General features: G+C 35.1%; 1 protein-coding gene across 1 annotated transcript in view; it reads left to right on the forward strand.

Annotated features, from left to right (window-relative positions):
* The window catches only part of S6k (Ribosomal protein S6 kinase), a 78276-nt gene that overhangs the window by 38910 nt on the left and 14861 nt on the right, over nt 1–24505 (forward strand). The window contains exons 8-10 of the mRNA XM_069848449.1: nt 1916–2032; nt 13604–13735; nt 19141–19248. Coding sequence (XP_069704550.1) covers nt 1916–2032; nt 13604–13735; nt 19141–19248 — 357 coding nt within the window. The remainder of the gene's footprint in view (nt 1–1915; nt 2033–13603; nt 13736–19140; nt 19249–24505) is intronic.

Raw genomic sequence — 24505 nt, forward strand, 5'->3', positions numbered from 1 at the left:
TGATTTGAATACTTTGATTTGCATAATACACGTCACTGTACATTACAGAAAACCACAATTTAAGTCACACAGAGTTAGTGTGCACTCAGTGTTGGTTGCTTGACGGTTGTCAGCCCACTTTGAGGTCCGTGGATATAGAGGGAAATATTGGATCAGTGTCTGGTAGAGTTTCCGGGTAGCTCAGTTGGTAGAGCATTGGTACGTTTAACCAAAGGTCCCGGGTTCGATGCCGGGCCCAGGAACAATTTTTCCCTCGAAATTATTTTCCTGTCATTTTTCGTTTTTTTTTTTTTTTTAAGTTTTACGTGTTTTTTTTTTTTTTTTTTTTTTTTTTTTTTAAATTTTGAGGGCTTTTTCGGCCATTTTTGGAATTATAATTTTCTTAACGATGTTTTGAGATATGTTTTTGAATCGTGAATATGGGTGTCAAATGTAATTTCCCTTTCTTTTCAGTACAGCTAACATTTGCACCTTCAATAAATAACGTGCAGGGCTCCAGTTGGGTTGCATACATAACAGCAAGGAACTCCTTTAAGCTGTAACATGTATGGTTGTGTAAGCAAGTGGTATTCAATCTTTTTTAATAGCGTACCCGCAAACTGCATTGCAATTATATAAGAATTAACAAAAGACTATGATTGATGTACTAAAAATTATTATTATTATTATTATTATTATTATTATTATTATTATTATTATTATTATTATTATTATTATTATTATTATTATTATTATTCTTGTTGTCGTCATGATTTACGTTGAATGGTATTCAAGCAAGGAAAAACAAGAGTTGATATTGCAAGAGAAACTGTACTATAATACAATAATTATCAACAAGTATAATAAAATAAATATGTCAGTATTTTTACATACATACAGTGGGATGCGTACCCCTTGAGACAACCCCATGAACCCCCGGAGGTATGAATACCCTGCATTGAATTCCACTGATGTAAGCAAGTTTTTGTCTCTGCACATTAGTTGCACCAATGGATCTCGCTGTTACAGGAGTGTGTGTTTTTGTGGTTTCTTAGTTACTGGTATCTACTAAAATGCTAAAAGTGTGGTTAGATATAGCTGCTGGTTTAAAAAATATTGGTAGTGAGTTTGGGAAGGAAGTTTTTTCAACAAATGGTACAATATTATTGTGTGAACTTTGTGAAGCTTAGGAAAGATTTACTGTGAAACAAAATTTGAGATGTGAGGAACATAAGCATGTGGTGAAAAGTGATGACAAAGAAAAAATCGCAATTACTCAAATCAAGCTTTCAGGTATAACTCCCTGTAAAGTTGATTTAAATAATTTCGAGGGAAAAATTGTTCCGGGGCCAGTATCGAACCTGAAAGCTTGATTTGCATAATACACGTTACTGTTCGTTAACAGAAAACCACAATTTAAGTCACACAGAGTTAGTGTGCACTCAATGTTGGTTGCTTGATGGATGTCAGCCCACTTTGAGGTCTGTGGATATAGAGGGAAAAATTGGATCGGTATTTGGTGGAGTTCCCAGGTAGCTCAGTTTTGTAGAGCATTGGTACGCTTAACCAAAGGTCCTGGGTTCGATACCCGGCCCCGGAACAATTTTTCCCTCGAAATTATTCAAAATTATTCAAGCGCAATTACTATTTGCTTAGTGTGTAGGTACAAAAATGGGTACATCCACCGAATGTATAATGTTAATTTTAGATTAATTTTTCAGTTTTTTTAGGTCATCTTCTCAAGTTTTTATAGACAGTTTTGGCAAATTTTTAAGTCATCAAAATCCATACTCTGATGATAAGTGAAGAAAACAGTCTTAATTTTGTTTTGTTTGTAGTGGTTCGACTCTTTGGTCTACTGAGTCACATTTTATTTGCTTATAAGATGTATGCTGAATATTAAAAAAAAAATTACAAATAATGTTGCATATTTCAGCCACCATTTACAGCAGAGAATCGAAAGAAGACAATAGAAAAAATCTTGAAAGGAAGATTGAACTTACCCCCGTACCTTACTCCAGATGCTCGGGATCTCATACGCAAACTTCTAAAAGTATGTATTATTTAAATTAATTGAATTCATTATTAGATCTGTATTTATATCTCTTATTTAATAATTTATTTTAAATATCTTGCTTATAGATTATTGATTTCATTTTGTACGGCAATTGTATGACGCTGCAAGTATTTGTTTTCACAGAAATACACATTCGAAGCACAAGCAGACATACAGTCTGCGTGCGTGTGTGTGTGTGTTGTGTGTGTGTGGGTGCGCGCGCGTGCATGCGTATGTGTGTGTGCGTGTGCGCGTACAGTGATTTCTCCTAAACTAGTGCCAAAGGAAAATACTTAATGAGAAGATGGTATATAATAGAAGTGAGACTGTATGTTTGTAAACTGTATCGAGGAGAAATATTAACTTGTATTACATACTATTTGTCTGACGAATCATTAACATTGACATTAGTATGAACCATGGGACACAATCTGTTGTCCCAGATACAGCAATACAATGTACCTGGAATTTGTAACTGTTTGTAATTAATTCAGTTTTAATGTGATCGCCACTAAAAGACTCCCAGTGAGAACATTACATCCTGGAACACTTGTCACTTTCACTATCCTTATAGAGTAAATCGACACTAAAAGGCAATAAACACTGCATGATATTATTTTTTATGACAAGGATATGATGTCATGTGAGAGAAAAGGAAATGGACAAGTAATGTGACTGTGGTCATTTCTTTTTGAAGACGAAGCTTACATCATGAAATCTTACAAACATAAATGAGAATTATTAAATGTGAACGAATCAGGTGACATGGAAATTTTAACGAGATAGAAGGGAATTGAACTTTAAGTAAATACGGGAGAAATTTTCTTAAATAGGTCAGTGGGAAGACTGAGGCTGAGGAAAATGTGTATGAAGGAAACCCCAGGAAATATGGGAGACCTGGCAGAACTAGTTATGAACTAAATTTAAACAGTAGTGGATGGTTACTGTGCATTGATAGCCATGCCTGTACCTGTAACTGAATTACTTTTTGTATATAGAAATGTAATTGTAATTTTGTTACTTTTTATGGTAAGTAATTGTACCTGTAACTCTGGTAACTTGGCAGCCATTAAGAGGAAACTTCACTATACATGTGTGAACATTCACTCACTGATTCAATATGAAAAACTTATCAGATTACCAGGAAACAATTGGCATTCATACAGTCCTCTCTGTAGATTGAAAACTCAAAAAAGTTTCATATCCATGGTTCAAGAATTAAACAGAAAATCAATATCCCGAATTTAAAAGAAAACTTACAAATTAAACCAAACCCTTTAATGCTATTAAATATAGAATATAATCTAAATTTAACAGAAGAAATACTGAAATCAGAAGTAAACACTGAAATAATGAAACAATTGTCTTTAGAGACAATTAATATTAGGTACAATCCACAAAACTGGCTTCATTTATACACGAAAGGATGCTTGATCTCCAGAGAACAAGATGCCAGTGCAGGTGTTATGTGCTGTCTCTTCTCACTTTATAGATCTCTTGGATATGGAACAACAAGTTTTGATGGAGAAATCGTTGCAATAAGTGAAAGTCTCAGGGATCTTCTAAGCTACATCAATAAATTTAAGAATGCAGTTATATTGTCAGACTCCAAAGCAGCTATTCTATCAATAGTCTCTAAACACACACCTTCATCTCAAACAGCAGAAATAACTAAAATGCTCTCTCAATTAATATCACTCAATAAAAGAATTGTATTCCAATGGATACCATCCCATTGTGAAATCCTGGGAAACGAGAATGTGGATGCTTTAGCAAAGAAAGGCAGCACTGCTACTTACAGATCTGTTACTAAATCTGCGTATTACTCTGTGAAAAGATTTATTAAATCTACATACTTAGACTTCAACAAACAAAATTTGATAACACAATCGCAAGGGAAAAAATGGAACTCTCTGCATCATAATCCACAGTTAATTCCCAATTTACCACGAAAATCGTCTGTAGCTGCATTTAGATTGGCAACAGGCCATGATTGTTTGGCCAAACACCTGCATAGAATTGGAATATATCAGTAGTCCCCTAACTGCCCATTGTGCAACTCAAACCAAGAAATGGATTCGGAACACCTCAAAATCTGTGCCATGATAATATCTTTGAAAAATATTGGAGTGCAAGAGGTGAAATGACTTTATTGTCAAATGCCTGGCATTGGAAAACAACAACAACATTCACTCTACCATGGTGCTATTCATTCAGCAGTGAGATGCCATCAGGTTACCATGTGCAGTATGTGAACATCACATCCATGATGACTAAGCAAGTAGATTTGGTAATCTGCACCAAGTTCTACTTATAACACGGATACTCATTCATAGAAACTATTCAAATGATTAAGAGGCTTTTGGAGATGGTCCCCGATAAAATTATGATACTGTTGTTTCGAAGATCTGTTCTGTTGAAAGTGAAAAACCTTCAACAAGTAGAGCATCTGAAAATGTTGAATGCGTGCAGGTTCCATTTAACGAAAATTGGTGGTTGACAATGCAAGAATTGGAAGAATGTATGGGAATTCCACAGACTTTTGTTTCAGAGATTTTGACAGAGGATCTTAGTGAAAAACATGTGGCTGCTAAATGCATTCTGCAGATCCTGTCACAAGAACAGTAAGAATTTCATGTTGAAGGTGCAAAGGATTTGCTTGAAACTGCTAAAAATGACCAGATTTTCTTAAAACAGAGATGAGCTGTGGGTCTAGAGCAGGTGTCTCAAGGCCAACGCATGAAAGTTGTTAGAGAGAGCAAGTGTAGATAGCGTAGTCAACTGAAGAGATAAGCGCAATACCCGAAGATAGCCGATCGCTGATTCATGTCACACGCATGAGCGAGCTAAGTTGTAACTGTTGCGGGAGAAATTCCACAAAGCTGCACTTTTGAGTTTACTGTCACAATAGACGGTTGTTTTCGGAAGGAATAAAATTTCTTTAGTAGTTTTCGGTAGTAATAATAATAATAATAATAATAATAATAATAATAAATTTATTTTCTAGTTATATATTGAGCAAAAAAGAAGACATCTGAAGCATGAAGACCCATACATGTTACGTAATTATTTAAGCACAAGGAACTGGCCACCCTACCCCATTATCTCCTGGCCTAGTTTCCTCATAAGTGGTGCCTTGTTGGTATCATTTGTGAGGTTCAGACCTGTCTTCGGACAGTTGACTAGACAAGAACAATACTTCATTTCTAGTTAATGGTTTTTGGTATCTGTCTTTGTTTTAAGTTTATACTATATTTAATAAAATAAAATTCAATTAAATAATAATAAAATTACAATTAAACTTGTTTGTTGTTAAGGTACGTATTCTTACGATATGTCAATATTAATATATTAATTACAATAATAGTTAAATAACATGTTTCGTAATGTTTTCAATAATTAAAAATAACCAAAACATCTTAGAAATTCACAAAAAAAATATTTTAAATTAGAACTATTCAAATCTTAAATCTGATCTCAAATTCTTTTCTCAAGTCCTGCAGTACTTCATTATATTTGTTACACTGGTCTTGATTCAAATTAGGTAACAATTTTAGATTAATAAAATAGTAACACTTACCTACTGAAACTTGCGACTCCCAGAATTTCACTTTCCCTATGAAAGCTTTTATTTCTTAATACATATGCGGTAATAAGGACATTCTTTCCTTGGAGATGGACACAACATCGTAGCGGTTGCAGATGTCTATTCAAACGTCGCGGTCAATGACGTCATCCAGAGATACACGAACTGCTCCCGCATCTTGTTCCACTCTTACATTAAGAGAGAGAGAGAGAGAGAGGAGGAGGAAGTGCTCCGAGGAGGTCCTATTGAGACGTCTGGTCTAGAGCATACCTGCACAAACAGCGCTCAATGAGCGCGTGCTCCTTTGGAGCGGGAAAGCCATATTTACTGCTCGTTGAAACGGAGAGGAAGATAGGCTTCGTCAGTATGACATAGACTTGGTATAGGTAGAAGAGAGGGAAACGACCACTCAGTTATCTAGTGGAGTGCAGTGTGTAGGCCTATTCTCAGTAACTGTTTCATGTTGCTTACCTACTGCTACAGTACAGTATGGAGGAATCTAAAAGATGGAATATAACATTTAACATATAACGATTTACAGCTCGAACTTATTGATCTTCAATGTGACCTAAGGGCTAAAGATCGTTTGAATAATACTACTAACCTTGTTGAGTTTTACAAGACTAAACATTAGCAATAATATCCACGACTACACAGACTGGTTGTGAAAATGATTGCTATGTTTGGCTTAACATTTATATTTGTGAGCAACTGTTTTCTATAATCAACTTTAATAAAGGCAGACATCGAACATCTGTAACTGATGGTTTAATTACGATCAGTAGGCTGCTGTTCCTTTCAGCTGCCAATAGCATAAAACATCGTTTTGATGTCCGGATAAATAAAAATATAACAAAATGATATTGTACATTTAAGTAGCTATAGAATTTCTATTATTTCTGAAAAATAAATATTTCTTTATTAATTAATAATAGTTTAAGATAGTTTTGCAAACATTGAACGGGAATTCATTTCATAAACACTCGTAATAGTACTTCCTTTTGTGTATATTTTGTACGAGATCACCCCTTCTTCCAGTCCACCCTTATACAGAGCGCAGCTAATATCTGCATTCCGCTCATGAGCTGTGAGCCGGCTCAGAGAGTGCAAGTCTTGTGCAGGTCTGATCTAAAGCTATGATCTTTAAATAAAAGGCCAAACTTTCCATTGATAGTTGTGTAAGTCTGTAAAACAACAAAGAAATGTCAGGCTCATGTTGACGGTTTTTTTTATCATGAAGGTATGAAAATGAGTCACAGTCCTGCCATCTATTCGCAATATGCAGAACCCGAATCACGTAAAGTGAAATGGATAGGCATTAGATACATACATACATACATACATACATACATACATACATACATACATACATACATACATACATACATACATACATACATACATACATACACATATACATTATCCACCATGAGTATTTTCTTCAAGTCAAGCAATAAAGATTACTACACTGAAATTCTTTCTCAGCTATAGATAAGTGTTATTGGCTTCATAATGACAATACGCCTGTCCATTCTTTACGCTCAATGCAGTTTCGTGTCAAAACATTGCATCATTCAGGTCTCTCAGTCCCCCTACAGCCAAATTTGTCTTCCTGCGACTTCTGGCATGTCTCAAAACTGAAATCACTGTTGGAAGGAAGGAGATTCCAGACCATGGACAAAATTAGGGAGAAAGTGGTGACTTTTCAGAGTGAAAGAGATGCTGGGATAAGTGTGTAAGTTCTTGAGGGTAGTAGTTTTTTATACAGGGTGAATCAAAAGTCTGGAACCATATAAATATCTTCCATATGCTTGATTTTCGATTACTATAAGTGTTACCAGTGTTTGTAAGACCAAATGCTCTACTAGTAACACATTCGATTCTACAGTCTATACAAAACTAGAAAGGTATTGACAGTTCTGTCTCGCACACGCGGAAAAGGAGTGACGTTATGAAGTTGTGCGGTAGTGCAGTGCGGCTCTTTGCGCCACCTGTCTGCCATGTCGGAACTAAGCAGCTGACACGAAATTGTAAACTCACAAATTTGTATCATACAGTAGTCTTTGACCAAACTAGTATAATAACGATGATGATGATGATGATACGTAGTAATAATAATAATAAAATTATTCCAGAAATCCCACGTAAATCTGCAGTAGCAAAATTCAGACTGCTTACAGAACACGATTATTTGGCCAAACACTTGAATAAAATAGGAGTTTACACAAATCCAAATTGCCCTCTATGCAACAAAGAAGAAGAAATGACTGAAGATCATCTCATAACCTGTGAAGTTCTACCTGATGGATCCACCACACAAAAATATTGGAGAGCAAGAACTCTAATGGCTTCGTTGCCAAAGCTCGGCATTAGATAACAACAACAACGTAATAATAATAATAAACACTACTGAACAAAGGACGTGCTTGCTGCGAAACAGTCGGCGTTGGCCTGTTGTCATGGTCTCAGATTGGCTAGTTTGAGCGGTTGCCATGGTGACACTTAGAAGCCGCTGATCTGTCAATACCTTTCTAGTTTTGTGTAGACTGTTGTTGTTGTTATCTAATGCTGGGCTTTGGCAACGAAGCCATTAGCGTTCTTGCTCTCCAATATTTCTCTGTGGTGGATCCATCAGGTAGAACTTCACAGGTTTGTAGATGATCTTCAGTCATTTCTTCTTCTTTGTTGCATAGAGGGCAATTTGGATTTGTGTAAATTCCCATTTTATTCAAGTGTTTGGCCAAATAATCGTGTTCTGTAAGCAGTCTGAATTTTGCTACTGCAGATTTACGTGGGATTTCTGGAATAATTTCTGTTTTTTTTTTATTAAAATGCTCCATTTTTTATCTTTGGCTTTGGTACATAGTGCTTGGTTTTGCTTGATTTTATATTTATTTGAATTAGTCTTTTGATGGATGTAAAAGGTAGGCTTGTATTTGTATTCTGAATTAAATTGTATAGACTGTAGCTCTCAGCTATCTCAAAAACCGTTATTCTGGATGCAACTTTGAAATTTTAAATGGAAAGGGGGTCATGTATGTACTCGAAATCATGTGAAATTTTCTGAAAAAAGAAACAATGGTACAATTCGTTTTGAGATATCTCTAATCGTTTTCAAGTTATTTAAAGATAACTGTCATAATGACACAAACATTAGTTATTGCATCTTCAGATACTTTGTAACATGGTACAGTACTAAGGAGGCTTTGGAAAAGTTATTTTTATGCAATTTTAGTAATTAACTTTTCCTGCTTTATTGTTTGGTTAACCTGTGACAGTTTCAATGTATTGTTGTGATTATTTGAAGCTTTCCTATAACAAATATCTACATTTTCATGTATCTTGTTTACTGATTAAGCCAAATTCACAAGTCATGGGCAAGTCACTCTTAAAAAAACGTACTGTTGGTCATTAAACAATCGTCACTGGAATATCCACACCAGTGGAGTGTACATGTGTGGTGCAGAATAGTTGGCTGCCATTTAATCGAGCTTGTTTTCATAGAAGGTTCATTGAATTCCAGAAAATATGTAAATTTCTCAAAATATGAACTAAAATCTTTGTTCTGCTGAAAATTAGGAGGAACATGTGATATTAACATGATGGTTGCCAGCTCATAGTGCAAGGCATAGTGGAACCATTCTCCTATTCCAAAGCTGCATCTACATGGTTCAGTTTTCCATGTGCGCATGCATGCATGCAGTCTGGGAAGAATAATGAAAGAATCAAGTTTAAAATGTGCGTTCCATTGAGATGCTTGAAGATTTTGTGTCTACAAGGTATGCCATTTTGAACATCACCTTCACTACATGTGTGTGTGTTTGTGTGTGTATATATATATATCTATATATATAATTTGAACTGGTAATGGAAATTACAGGAAAACGGCTGAACGGATTTTAATAAATGGCCCCTTAGTTTGAAGCTTGGAACCCAAAGTTTTTCGGAAAAGTAGTAGTTTTCAATGAAATGTCAATTTTCCTACATAATTTTCCTATTTTCCAAAATCCATCTGTTGTCAGTTTTGAGAACTAATTTTATCGAATCACGGCCGACTTGATTGAATTTCAGAATAAAACACAAACTACAATAAACAATAGGCTATTACACAAAGGCCATGCATGACCTGCAGGATTGCCGACATATTTAGAGTGCAATTCAATTTGTTATTAAAAACTGATTCTGCAGTGTATAACAATTTTCTGAGTACAGCTGTGTATTGGATATTCAAATCTACGAAACTTGAGGTGATTTGATGACATTATTATCATTAGAAATTAAATAATATTATAGTTAATATCATGATACATCTATTTTTCATTAATTGCACATAATATTGATGCTATATTGATGACATGAAAGTGAAACGTTTTGAGGTTATGTAAGTAAATGTAGAGAATATCTTAATTTAGATATTCATTTCTATAATTTACTGAGTGGCTGCTATATATAACTACAGAACTTAAGTAAGATAATATTGTTATTAAAAATCAAATATTTTTATACTTATTAGCCCAGTGGGGTTGGGTCTTTTTTCATATACTTAATGGTGGTGTAGTGTAGATATTGATATGTGTCATTGTCTTCAGTATTGGCTCGACAGAGCGCAAAAATTACAGTTCCTAAGGAAAGATCAAAAGGTATTACTTACTGATGAAATAAGAGGCCTAGAAAATTTTGTAGTCTCCAGATCATTTCAGCAAGATCTCTTAGTAGGATAAAATGATTTTAAGCTCTACATTTCAAGTTCTACATGCAGCAGCTATACGAAAATGCTGTTGTTCAAAAGCTTAGCAAACCTGACATTTTTTTTAACTTTTGCCTACAATCCACAATGACCTGAAATAGCTACTGCTATCATCCTGACATTGATACTTGCGTTTTCGCGTTGAAACTCAAAAACTGAAGTTGGATAGGTTCAAGAGAAAGTATTTGGCCTAAAAAATCCATTCAGAGGGAGTATGTTTCATTATTATGGAAGCAAATAACTATCAAAAAGACAAGTATTCTTCATTGAAAATAAAAAAAAAAAATTTTTATTTGAACGTCTAACGAACTTAGTTTGCAGCAGCATTTGCTGCACAAGCCACTAGTATATTATATAAAGATATGGAAGTTGATAGGATGGAAAAAAAATGAAGCTAATAATAAACTGCAAGGTGTCAGACACGTCTCTACTTGCAATTCTACTACCCTTAATTGTTTGCTCAGTACTCCTGTATGATAGGAGGATGAAAGTTTAAGTACATGTCGACAATAATACAATAATACAATAATACAATAATGAAATGGACGCACACTAAGTGGCAATGGACATGGAATTATAAGATGAAGATGTATATGTGAAAGTACACAGAAGAGACAGTCTTCACAATTCAAGAGTAAGACATTCAGCTTATTTTGTCTGTCCACTTCACACGCTTCATTCTTCTCCATAGCCACATTTCAAATACTATCTGTCTGTCTGTCCGTCCGTCCATCCTTAAATAGTATACTACTACTACAGGAGGCGCAGACATCCCAAGTATTATTTTTATTGGTTATTTTACGACGCTTTATCAACTGCTATGGTTTTCTAGTGTCTGACTGAGATGACTGATAATACCAGCGTGATAGATTACTGTGTAAACACGCCCATTAAACACTTTCTGAAAGAATTAGCACAATCAGTTAGAGTGATCTGAGAGTAAAAACTTACTCAAGCTTTTCAACAAACCACCCATCTTATGTTACAATGGACATAGGCTGAATTGCATCCTTGTAGCTGATTTCAGAGCCTTGTTCACTGCAGAGCACGATAGACTGGTAACTATTATAAAAAAATCAAAGTGGAAAATTGAAAGACTACGAAGACTAAGAAGACTACGAAGACAAAAAAGGCTCATTCCTCCATACAAGCTGGAAAAGTGAGTGTATGGTTACTAAGGAGATGACGTCACGTGATCGTGACGTCACTTTTCTGATATTGTATTGGTCGATGTCTTATCAATTCCCTCCAATTTTTGGTATTATAAAATGACTCTTTTGTGTTATTTACATAAAAAATAGGTAGTTTTGATTTCTGTATGAAAAGAAGTAGAGACGTGTCTGACACCTCGCAGTTTATTATTAGCTTCATCTTTTTCCATCCTATAAACTTCCATATCTTTATCATTATATATATATATATATATATATATATATATGGGTACTAGCCGTACCCGTGCGCTCCGCTGCACCCGTTAGAAATAAATATAAAGTAATTACATAATTAAAATAGGACGTTTGATCCAGGGAACATTCGTGTTTGATAGAAGGATAAATCGTTTAATATGTTACTTAATTTAAATTGCATCCAAATACAATTAAAATGCGATCATTTTGGTCCAGAGACACTCATTTGGTGCAATGACAATTCCTTTAACATGTTTCTTAATTTTTATTACATGCAACCATAGTTTAATGAAGATTGACATCATTTAGATTTAATGTGTACATTTTATTTTACTTGTTATGAGTTTCCATTGAATTATGGTAATAACTTAATTTTAACCCTTGTTTTCTACGTATTCAGTAAATGGCGCTTGGCCCACTATGGTTGTGAACCCTTCAAATAACTTAAATTATATTATATAATATAATATTATATTATATTATATTATATCATATATCATATCATATCATATCATATTATATTATATCATATCATACCATATCATATCATATATCATACCATACCATACCATACCATACCATATCATATCATATCATATCATATCATATTATATTATATTATATTATATTATATTATATTATATCATATCAGAAGTTACTGTAATAACATTACAGCATTATGTCCATCTAGAGAAACTACACTTTCCAATGGTGAAATAATAATTAATTATACAAATCGGTTAATTTAGCTTCCGATATTATTTCATACAAACACAGAAACATTCTCTGTAGGCTATCTTTCATAGCTTTTGATTGTTGCTGTCCAAGGCCCCTTATAGACGAAGTCATATGATTTTTAATTCATTACACGGCCTTAGATGGCAGTTATTTTAATTTTAAAACTCATTTATCTCATTAAATATCAGTCCTATCAAAATTTTTCAAGGAATAAAACTTATCGGAAATGATTTTTAAAGAAACTTATGTTATGTAATATTTTTCACAAAAATCAATAATAAGCGAGATATTTCGATTTATTTAATTCAGGCCCCCTTATAACCCCCCTTTTAAATAATGTATTTTCAATGCCATATAGCCTAAAATCTAAGTTACAACGATCTTAATTTATATTCCAATTTTCATCGAAATCCGTTCAGCCATTATCGCGTGAAAAGGTAACAAACATACAGACAGACAGACATACAGACAGACAGACATACAAACAAAATTTTCAAAAAAGCGATTTTCGGTTTCAGGGTGGTTAATGATATATGTTAGGACCAATTATTTTTGCAAAATCGAAAATTACCAGAAAAATTTCGGCTACAGATTTATTATTAGTATCAATATATATATTAAATATCAATCTTGCATGCATTGCTTGACTGCGCAAAGTTGAAAGAAAAGTTGAACCGTGTAGATGCACCTTAAGAGCATCATATAAAAGAGCTGATACTATTGCCTCTTGAACTTCTGTTGGAAAGAAAAGAATTGCACAGAATGAGATAGAATATGTGATAGTTTCTCTCACTTAATGTATTAATCTAGGATAAGCTGTTTCTGTGTCCATTGATAGCATTGTAAGTATTTATATATAGTGCAAAAAATACAAATTTTAATCTTATTATTAATTGCACAGTAAATGATTTAATTTCTGTGTATCTTGCAAGTGGCAACAATCTACAAATAGGGATATCATTGATAATAATATGGCGAAGAACTACATAAACTGCATAAAACTTATGAGAAAATATGTGTCATCTTCATGTCAGTTTTTTTTTTCTTTATAAAATGTTACTAAATGTGTAATAATTTTTTCTTTCTTACAGAGACAAGTGAGTCAGAGACTAGGATCAGGCCCAAGTGATGGAGAAGCTATTAAAATTCATCCATTCTTCAAGCTTATAAATTGGGCTGATGTTTTAGGTAGAAAATTGGAACCACCATTCAAACCTGCGTTGGTATGTATATTTCACTTATATTTTACGTACTAGCAGTTCTTTTCTTAAATTCGAATAATTTATTGCTAGCAAAACTTATATATACTTACAAAGGTTTTACAATATATAAAGGATAATTTTAAAATACTTTTAAAAAATACTTACAAAAGGAAGGGAAGAAATCAAAATAACAAAGGAAAGCACTCTTTCTAGTACCACTTGTGGTCAGAGGCAGTTAAGTAATATTAGTATAATACCAACATTATAATAATTATTAGCTTGGTGCATAATTCCGTAGCGATTTTTCATAAGTTTATTAAACACATCAGATACACATAAGAAGAAGTTAGTCATCAACAATATATTCTCCTTCATTATTTACAATAGTCTGCCAACACTGGAGTAGTTTTTCGATTCCACGTCTGTAGAAATCGCGTGGTTTTGAGTTAAAGAAGTCATCAAGCCATGTTCGGAGCACATTTTTATCCAGAAAGAAAGTTCATTAAAAGTTGTTTGGTAGAGAGCGGAAAAGGTGAAAATCTGAGAGTGCAAGATCAGGTGAATAAGGTGGATGCGGAATGACTTCCCAACCCAACTCCTGGATAGTATTTTGTGTCAGGTTAGCAGAGTGCAGACAGGCGTTATTGTGGAGTAGCATCACTTCACGCAGTCTTGTTGGTCGTTTTTCTTGAATTGCATGTGCAAGACATCTCAGTTGGTGGCAGTGGCGGTTACACCTCAGGGAAGCAATTCGTAGTACAGCACACCCTCACAGTTCCATCAGATGCATAACATCTTTTGTGGATGCATGCTGGCCTTCGTACGGGGAGTTGCTTTGTTGTTTGGGCTCAACCATTCCTTTCTTTTCCTTATGTTAGCATAAAGATACCACTTCTCGTCACCAGTAACAATATTGGATAGGAATGTTCGATGTTGTTCACAAGCCAATCAATGACGAGCAAGCAAAACACACGTATGGCCACCTGCTGATTTTTGTAGTTTTGGCTTAGAGCATGTGGTACCCATACACTTGATTTTTTAACCTTGCCCATTGAATGCACTGCTGATGCTGCTATAGCACTACAGCCCAATTTGAGCCTTGGTCTCCTCAGTGCGTCTCTTCCAATATTCTCTATCTCTGGCCTTTGTTTTCCATGCCCTTATCCCTAGAATATTCACGGCGTCCTTTCTGACTTCATCCTCCCATCTTTTCCTGGACTTTCCAACTATTATTTTCCCATGCATTTGTTGGGTGAAGGACCTTCTTGCTATCCGCTTCTCATCCATTCTCACTACATGTCCTGCCCACTGTAAACTTCTAAATTTAATAAATATGGATACTTCCATATCTTTATATAACTGATATAACTCAGAATTATATCTTATTCTCCATTCTTTCTCATCTTGGACTGGGCCAAAAACCCGTCTTAAAATCCTTCTCTCGAAGCTGTTCAATCTTTCCTCCACCTTACTTTGCATGGTCCATGTCTCACAGCCATAGCACAATATTGGTCTTATTATTGTTTTATAAAATCGTATTTTGTTATTCCTATGTGTTGTTTGGGATTTCAACAAGTCGATCATCGAAAAATAGGCTTTGTTAGGCCGTAATATTCTTTCTTTTATCTCCACTAATTCATCATTCTCCTTGTTTGCTATGGAACCCAAATATTTAAAGTTTTCTACTATTTCAATATCAGTATTATTCTGTTGGATAACTTTATTTTGTACTGATTTTTTAGTTTGAACTGTTTTCGTCTTACTTGTATTAATACATAATCCTATCTCTGCTGCCTTCCCATCTAATTCTGTAAAAACTTCTTCTACCGCCTTTTTTGACCTTCCTAAAATGCCAATATCATCAACATAACCTATCAGTTGTACTGATTTATATACTACGGTTGAGTCTGTTTGTTTTTTCATTTGTCCATTGAACGCACATGTTGCACAATAGTGGAATGCTCACAGTTGCCAGTTCTCAGGTACGCTAATGTGGATCATTGTGGATTAATATGTTTAAACGGTCTTCATCAAACTCCGAAGGTCTTCCTGAACGTGGAGTGTCACTGATGTCACAACGACCCTCCTTAAAACGAGAAAACCATTTTGTTGCCGTGCTCTCTGCAATAGCATTGTTGCCATACATGGCGCAAATGTTTCTGGCCACTTTCACTGCTTTCGACCCTCTATTGATCTCAAAAAAAAAAAAAAGAATATGTTGGAAATGTTCCACTTGCTCCACTTGACACTCCATTTTATAGCGTTCATGGCTCCATTCACTATCTGCAAAAATGAAAATTTCAATATGTAAACTCAAACACAACAATTGAACTTCAAATAAAAAATGACAATCAATAAATAAACCCATAGCAACTGGAGTACCAACACACTAAACAAAAATGCTACAAACTTGTGCACCAACACAATATATGAAGTAAAACGTAGACTAGTACACAGTAATTAATAAATATGAATTAAACAAAATGAACGAAATAAACATTATTTAGGGAGGAATATGTGAAAAAAAGTAGTATATTAAATAGATGTTACATTAAATATTTAATTTTTCTCTTAAATATTTTATTAATGAAACATTAATTTAGAGTACTTTTTAACAAAAGAATGAAATAGTTTAAGACAAAAACTAGAGCTTTGTTTTAGAGCAGCAGTACCAAAACGTCGGGGTTCAATTAATATATTTGCCCAATTTTCTCTCGTATGATATTTATGTATATTTAATCTGACATTGTGATTTTTGTGAATATATTCTAATAAATATTGAATACCTTAAAATTCTGAAAAAGTTAGATTAGATGGATAGTCATTCGGTTTTGATAAGCAAGATGTTGTTATATGCTGTTGGAGAAAATTTAAAGGAGTAATGAATGATTTTGAAATTCCTCCCCATCCAATTATGCCATATTGAATAATGGATTGAAATAAAGCTAAATAGATCATTCGTAAATCATAATTTTGTAAAAATGAACAAAGAATAATAAATTTCTATATAGTTCTATGTGATTTCTTTGTCCCATATTAAGTGCTGATCACTTTTTATGCTTAAATATTTTACTTTATCAGAAATTTGTATGAATGGACATACACAATTGTTACGAAGAAGAGAAATTAGATGATATTGGTGAAAGATTGGAACACACTCCTCAAAAATCCCTCAGACGTTTAATGCAGGAAACTGGAATAAGCAAAAGTTCTGCTCATGTAGCGACAAAATTACTTAAATTAAGGCCCTACAGAATACAAGAAACCCACACTCCATAAACGAACTTAAACAGGATATAAGAGATGCAATAAATTCTGTCAGTGCTGAAGAACTTGCGAGAGTGACTGCAAATTTCATAAAAAGATGTCAAATGTGTGTTGCAGTAAATTGAGGACATTTTGAACAACGAATGTGAGCTTGGTAAGTACTGTAACTTTTAAGCATCGTAACAGTAGCTGGAGACGTGTGCGTGTTCCTTGCAGTAACCAACACATTGATAGCCGGGTCAGCTCTGGACGAAAACTCAAGCTTTCCCAACTAATCTCACTGTAGAATGACCTAATATTTTTTATTTTATTGTGAGACTTTATGAATACGTTCTCAACAATTGCGCGTCTTTAATTAAACCAAAATAATTTACCAATAATTACTGACGAAAGAGCAGCATGACGTTAGTCATTGTCAATCATTGTTCTGACACCAACCCAGATCTGCCGAAAGTTCCAGTTCTGATACTGCAAATGAGGATGAATATGATGTATAGCTAGAGGTGAGGAAGAGCCTTTGTAACCTGCCTTGATAATATAATTTTAACCTTGAGTGGTTTTTAGCACAGGTGGGTATTATATTCGCCAGTTTTTTTTAATGGATTTTAGGATGAAAAAATGGTGTGTGTATTATATTCATTGGCGTAAATATGGTATTTTCGCATTATTACATTTTCACAGCAAACCAGATTTTGAGAAAAATGTAAGTAGAACGTAGAATGTTTTGTACCTCTCAGGATTTAAAATATGATTGTATAAGTGAGAAAAACATATAACTGAAATCAATTAACATGGAAAGTATAGGAATTTTGCTGGGACTTCACAAAAAACTTATAAATGTGAAAAATGTGTAAGTGAGATGCGTATAAATGAAGTTTTACTGTATATATATATTACGCTTATTACGCTATCCCATGTAATACCCTTATTTTGTCCGGTCCCTGCACATTTCATATATAACACCTTTACAAAATACCCCGTTTGTTGCGCTCAAGTCCCGCATAATATGCTGTTTTTGTGGAATATTTTCGATGTAATTTTCAGCAATGTACTGTAACAGCAATGAAACATCTTGGTCACTGAACTCACTGGTGCCCTTAACCTGAAAAGTATTGGTATTCGACCCTTTACGTGCACATTTAAACCTTCATACTTCATACCTTAGTATACCCCACCCTCTTGTTACGCTCCCTTATTCGACTCTTTACCTGCGCGCTTAAAGCCTACATACAGTTACAATATCTCACCCTCTTGCTAACCCTCTCTCTTAAACAGCATTCCTTACTCGGCCGTAATAAAATTCTGGAAAATTTTGCTGGGCAGTTTGTTGTCCTTTAGTGTATTGAAGTGTCTGTGAATGTCATTACAATGAGTGTTAAACGAAAAGCGCTTTCTGTGTCGGAAAAATTGGAAATCTTACGAAAGTACGATGAGAACAGTACCCTTACTCAGAAACAACTCTCTGATGCATTAGGAATCCCATCATCGAGATTAAGAACAATAATAAAAAATCGCGACTCAATCACTGCAGCTGCGACGTCGTCGGGAGGATGTAATCGCAGAAACTGAAGTGCGGTAAACATGAGGACTCGGAGTACACGCACACGGCATACGACTATAAATGGCTTTTTTTCCGAAAGAATTAAGTACAGTATATACAGTATTGTAAATGTCTTTGACGTACAGTACAGTAATTACATAATGGAGTAATACTGTATTACCTTTCATGAATCATGTATTTCAATAAAGGAAATGCTAATAGATACTGTATATAAGTCAAAATTAGTATACCCGCCTAATACACAGTCCCGGTTAATACGCTGTTTGCACCCGGTCCCTTGAAAGCGTCTTATTGGGGTTTTACTGTAAAAGAAAATGTTTTTCATGTACATCTTTCTTCTTTCTTCCTTTCTGTTATATGCCATCCTTAATCTTTGATGCACACTCTTAGCTTTCGAACATCTTGGTTAGATGCTGTTTGTTACTTCTCTGATTTAGAAAAGTGTATGTAATCCTGTTTTTGAAATCACCGTCCCATTATTTAATGTAACTTGTAGGCTAGCTGCTGCATTTGAAGTGAAATAATAAAAAATAAATGAAAATGTAACAAATATTTTGCATTTTAAAGTTGTAATGAAATGTATTTTATTGTGTTTTAGACGGGTGAAGATGATGTGTCACAGTTTGATACCAAATTCACAAAACAAACTCCCATAGATTCTCCTGACGAATCAACTCTGAGTGAGAGTGCGAATCTTGTGTTCCAGGTAAAGTCCAAGGTTACTGGTAGACTTATTCTTTCAATTTCATTTAACTGCAGAAGAATTTCATTGTAGTGAGGGTCAATAAAATTTAAGCAATTTTTATTTTAATGAGCAGGCTACTTGTACTGTCTATAAAAATGTAACTTTTAAAATTGAATTACAGGAAATTAAGATCGCAATATTTTACCACAGCATTTTAATAATAGGTAGAAAAGCGCAAAATATGCATGTTTTTGTGTGTTCGTTCCATGGATGCTTATTCACTACAGAAACTCGTTAGTGATTCGATTCTTAGTCTGCATGAGAGGGCGTGGTATCTTCCACAGGCACCTTCGCACAATTTACACTGGGCTCATGATAGCCTGTCGTTTTGCAGATCTTGAAATGAAAACCATGCACTGCGAAGCGTGTGATGGTGTGTCTGAGTTCGTAGTACGGTTTCTTCCACTCGTCGGACAGCATGGCCTCTGTCATATAGAAGTTGCTCCATATGTGTGACCTCTTCGTTCGGAGTTCCTGTAGGAGATTCTCGTACTGGTTAGTGGACGGGAGCAGTAGTTGGTGTCTCAAATCTTCGATATAGAAGGGTTCCCTTGACATTTCGTAGCATAGTCGTGATTGAGCATATTTCGATATGGATAGGGCTCTTTTAATAAATGTTGCCTTCACTCATTCTATGCATTTTAAATTGCTCTTTGTAAGGTTCTCCCATATGATGTTCAGACCATATTGCAATATAGGGCTGATTTTGACTTTGAATAATGTCATGGCTGTCTCTAGCGATAATTTGCTTACATGCTGTATTTCATACATTGCTTTTATAGCATGTATGGTTCTTTCATTTACATGTTGTGTATACGTATCCCCGTGCGTTTGGAGGGTGATTCCTAAGTACTTGAATTGGGTTACATTTTGTAGCTCCCTGTGCTCCAGACGGAATGTACGAGGGGAATCCAGGAAATAATGACTGTTTTGTTGTAATAAATTAAAAAAAAAATATTTATTTGAAAAAAACAAAGTCTGTTACATAACTGAAGCTTCCTTTACTTCTCTACATAATCACCACCTACATTTAAACATTTGTCGTATCTGTTCACTAGCTTTAGAATTCCCGTGTTATACTCCTCTGCCGCCAGTTCATTAAGCCAGGTGTTCACTGTCTTCTTCAACTCTTCATCACTTCCAAAACGATCCCAAAAGACAGTAGCCATGATTTTTTGTGTTGAGAGAGTCCGTTTGAATTTTCTCGGTTTCTTGGGTGATGAGGGATGATGCCACTGACGTGATTGGCGCTTGGTCTCTGGGGTGTTGTGAGACACCCAGGTCTCATCACCAGTCACAATTTGATCAAGAAAGGCGTCTCCATCTGTGTGATATCGCATCGAGAATGTCAATGCTGAGGCCATTCTCTGAGTTTTGTGTTGGTCACTCAGTTGCCGTGGAACCCATCGTGCACAGATTTTGTGGTAACCAAGATGTTGCGACACAATTTCACCAAGCAAAAAACGAGAAATGTCAGGAAAGGCAATATGCAATTCGTCGAGTGATGTGCGCCTGTCTTGCAAGATTCTGTCGTTCACTTTAGTCTTCAGGTCTTCTGTGATGAGTGATGGGCATCCGGGTCGAGTTTCATCGTGGACATTTGTTCGCCCGTTGTTGAACATTTCGCACCATTTTCTCACATTTCTTTCATTCATTACAGTATCACCATACACTTCTTTCAATTGCCGGTAAATTTCTGCAGGTTTCAAATGTCGGGCATTCAAAAATCGAATCACATTCCTCACCTCACAGTCGGCGGGATTATCAATCACGTCGTTCATTTTGAAGTAACACAAAATGCATAATGGCGACTTGTTGCAACCAGTACTCACAACATTATGAGAACACATGTTAAGGAAGCCAGTTGACCTTCAAACAAGGAAGGGGAGTCAGCTGCGCGGCGGGTATGCGCAAACGGTCGTTATTTCCTGGATCCCCCTCGTATCTTCAGCTGCTATTCTTCCTCCTCAACGGAAGATCATGGATACGGTTTTGTCTACATTGATGGCTAATTTGTTCTCTCGGGCCCATGTTGATAACTGGTCTAGCGAGGACTGAAGCTTTGGCATGATGTGGACGCTAGGGCCATGTCGTCAGCATATAATACATGCTGACTCCATCTAACTTGACAGTGTTCACAATATCAGCTGTTGCTACATTGAATAACGTGGGGCTTAGTGTGGCCTTGCAACACCCCGATACTTTGCTCTATAGGTTCTGAGTATGTGACACTGTCGTCGATTATAAATCTGTTGTTGTGCAGTATGTTCTTTACTATTGTGGTGACGTAGTGATCTGTTCCAATCATTGAGCCATCATTACCACAGCATTTTGAGAGTAGAACTTGCAGAATTATACTGTGACCAAAACTACTTCCGACTTGACAGCTTGCAGAGAAGGGGGAGCAATGTTGTCATGTTGTCCATCTTACATGTAAGCGAGAGCACTGCCGATAGAGTGCACTGACATGAACGTATACATTACTAATCAATTTTTTTAATACTATGCAATAAAATTAGTGTAAATTATTATTTTTATTATTTCAGTAGCAGCAGCAGTATTCTTTAATGTAATGTAGTATTGTTAGAAAAATGTTGAAAGAACTGTAAACTATGAAAGCAAATTTAAATTTAATACGATACCTTTACTTTTGCCAGTGTTCGTTCATGTAATATTGTTAGAAAAGCATCCTGTTGGAAAGCATTTATGTTTTTTTACACTTTTCTCTTTTCCCTGGAGTTTCAAGTCTTGAGGACCCTGCGTCATCTTCATCTACACGGCCTTTTTATTTTCCAGTATCATTAACAGTGCTCTTATTAATTTTAACACAAGCAGCAGTTCTCATTACGACTTGCGCTGAAGGTAAAAGAGGACCGCCATTATCTTTTTCTCCCTCTCAAAATACTCTCTTGCATTACACACGATCTCTTGCGCTAGACTCTTTAACGGGACACCTTGTACAATATGCTTTGTTCTCCGCCTGTCTTTCCTTCCTTCCGACATTGCACAAGTCACCTATTTAGAAACTCTCGCAGAAACTAGAAAACACACACTAGTCACACACTCCATCAATGACAACGAAGATAATACTTGTAATATAATTTAAACACAATAATTATCGATAGACTAAAACAATGATAAAACTAAACAATATTTTTAATTCACACAATGCACGCGCTAACCAGTAACTCATTGTATGCACGTGCAACTTGTAAACATAGACACGGCAACACCGTCCCGTTACCATGGTTACGGGTCTCTCGTGATTGGTTGATTTGAATGGTTGCCATGGTAACATGCTAAAAGCGCCATTTGTCAGGTTGGAAGTAGTTTTGGACACACCGTAGTTTGCGTCATTCATTTATATTACAGTGCATCACATTAATTTTTCGTGCCCAGTAGCATCCTCATACTCATGACTATTTGTAAAATTATTAAAAAAATATATATACTTTTTATTATAAAGTTTATCCTTCTGTAAGCAAACATACATATTGGTATTGGTCTCAGGGGATTACAGATGTTGATATGTATATCCCGATAAATACTGAGTAAAGCCATCTGCAATTAATATCCAGCTCTTCCAACAAGCCCTATCCCCATGTCCAAGTCTCGACTCCTGGGCAAAGCAGTTATTACTGTAGCAGACAGGGAAGAATGAAGGTGAGTGTCGAGTGCCTTAAATCTGGGCCCAATCAACTAAGGGTGTAAAATCCTACAGAAAGTCCTTGGTCCTCCTAAGTAAGGGGGTTATACGTTGGGCTAACATCTCAACTATGTAAAAAAGGTATCGTTATGAGTATTTCACAAAATAAGCCTCGGGTGCTAGTAGGTAAGAAACCTATTAGAATTGCTACATCAAAGTAGATGGAAAGATGCAATTCGGAAGGAATGCATGGAAATGAGATTTACCAACTGGAAGGAACTAGTAAAAGACAGAACAGAGTGGAAGTGTTTTGTGAAATGGACATGGAGTTGACATGCTCCATAATGCCCTTTGATTGATTGATTGATTGATTGTATGCAAATATACTGTATTTGCATTTGACTGATTGATTTCTTAGGACAGTTGTGTATGTTGATTTCTCAGGGCAACTCTATAGTGTAGTGCAGGCATGTCAATTGATGCCGACAGGAGCAAGCGCGCGGTTTAGAGCCCAGGAGAGCCTGAGCGCTTTACAGCGAAAAGGAAAGAGACAGACGAAAGAGGTGGTATATGCCGCTTGGTCGAGCTATATTCAGGGATTGCCAGCACTGATTCAATAGATAAAGGGAAGAGAACTTATTAAAACTGTATCCATGTTAATTTTTAGATTTGCCTGAGAAGTATAAGAGCATTATAAGAATGTAAGTTTTAATTTTAATGCTCATTTTTCACAAGTTTGATTTTTTTATTCAAAAGAAATATTTTCTCAACTTTTCGTATAGAAAAGTGAAATTTTCAGGTATAGGCCTATTTATTTAGTAGCCTTACAGAATGTTTTCGTAAATCTAATATACCATATATACGTATTATTGAAGATAGTGTATTGAAAATTTTGAAAATATTCGCATGGAAATTGTTTGTAAGGAAATGAATTAACAAAGCAACTACTGTTACATCATAAGCAAAAGATACGTGCCCATGTGTTGTAAAAATGTCAGCTCTATAGCTTCAGCAAATTTCGAGAAAATAATTTTATATTCTGATGATAGGAAGTTGCTCACAAATATCACCTTAAAAGCATAATGCGATAAGAGTTCTGTTATGTAATATTAGTTACACTTAAAACAGATACAGTACCTAGGTAACTTTGCTTTGTACTGTAATATTGTTTTGATTAGTTTGTTGATTACTTTTGTAAGGCTAAAGATACCATCAATATAAATTCCAACTTATCAAGTCATACTCAATCTCTTTCTTTATGAATGATGTGTTTCATCCACTTAATACAGTATAATATTATACTACTATGGATTTTAAGTGAATATTCCTTCTTAACTCTCTATTATGTTATTAAGATTTAAAACACAAGTGCAATATTAAGAAATCAGTGTTAGTACTTTTGTTTTACAGACAATATCGATAATATTAAACAGAAAGAAGCCATATAAAAATAACGACATAAAATTTCACGTTGCGTTTGAAGTTTGTGCACCACTGTTTTCTTAATCCAACAGGTTGCTTATTCATATACACAACCCTTTCTCTTTCCATACTTAGTGCTTGCTGCCCGCT

This window comes from Periplaneta americana, chromosome 15 (genome assembly GCF_040183065.1).
Source record: "Periplaneta americana isolate PAMFEO1 chromosome 15, P.americana_PAMFEO1_priV1, whole genome shotgun sequence".
NCBI lineage: Eukaryota > Metazoa > Arthropoda > Insecta > Blattodea > Blattidae > Periplaneta > Periplaneta americana.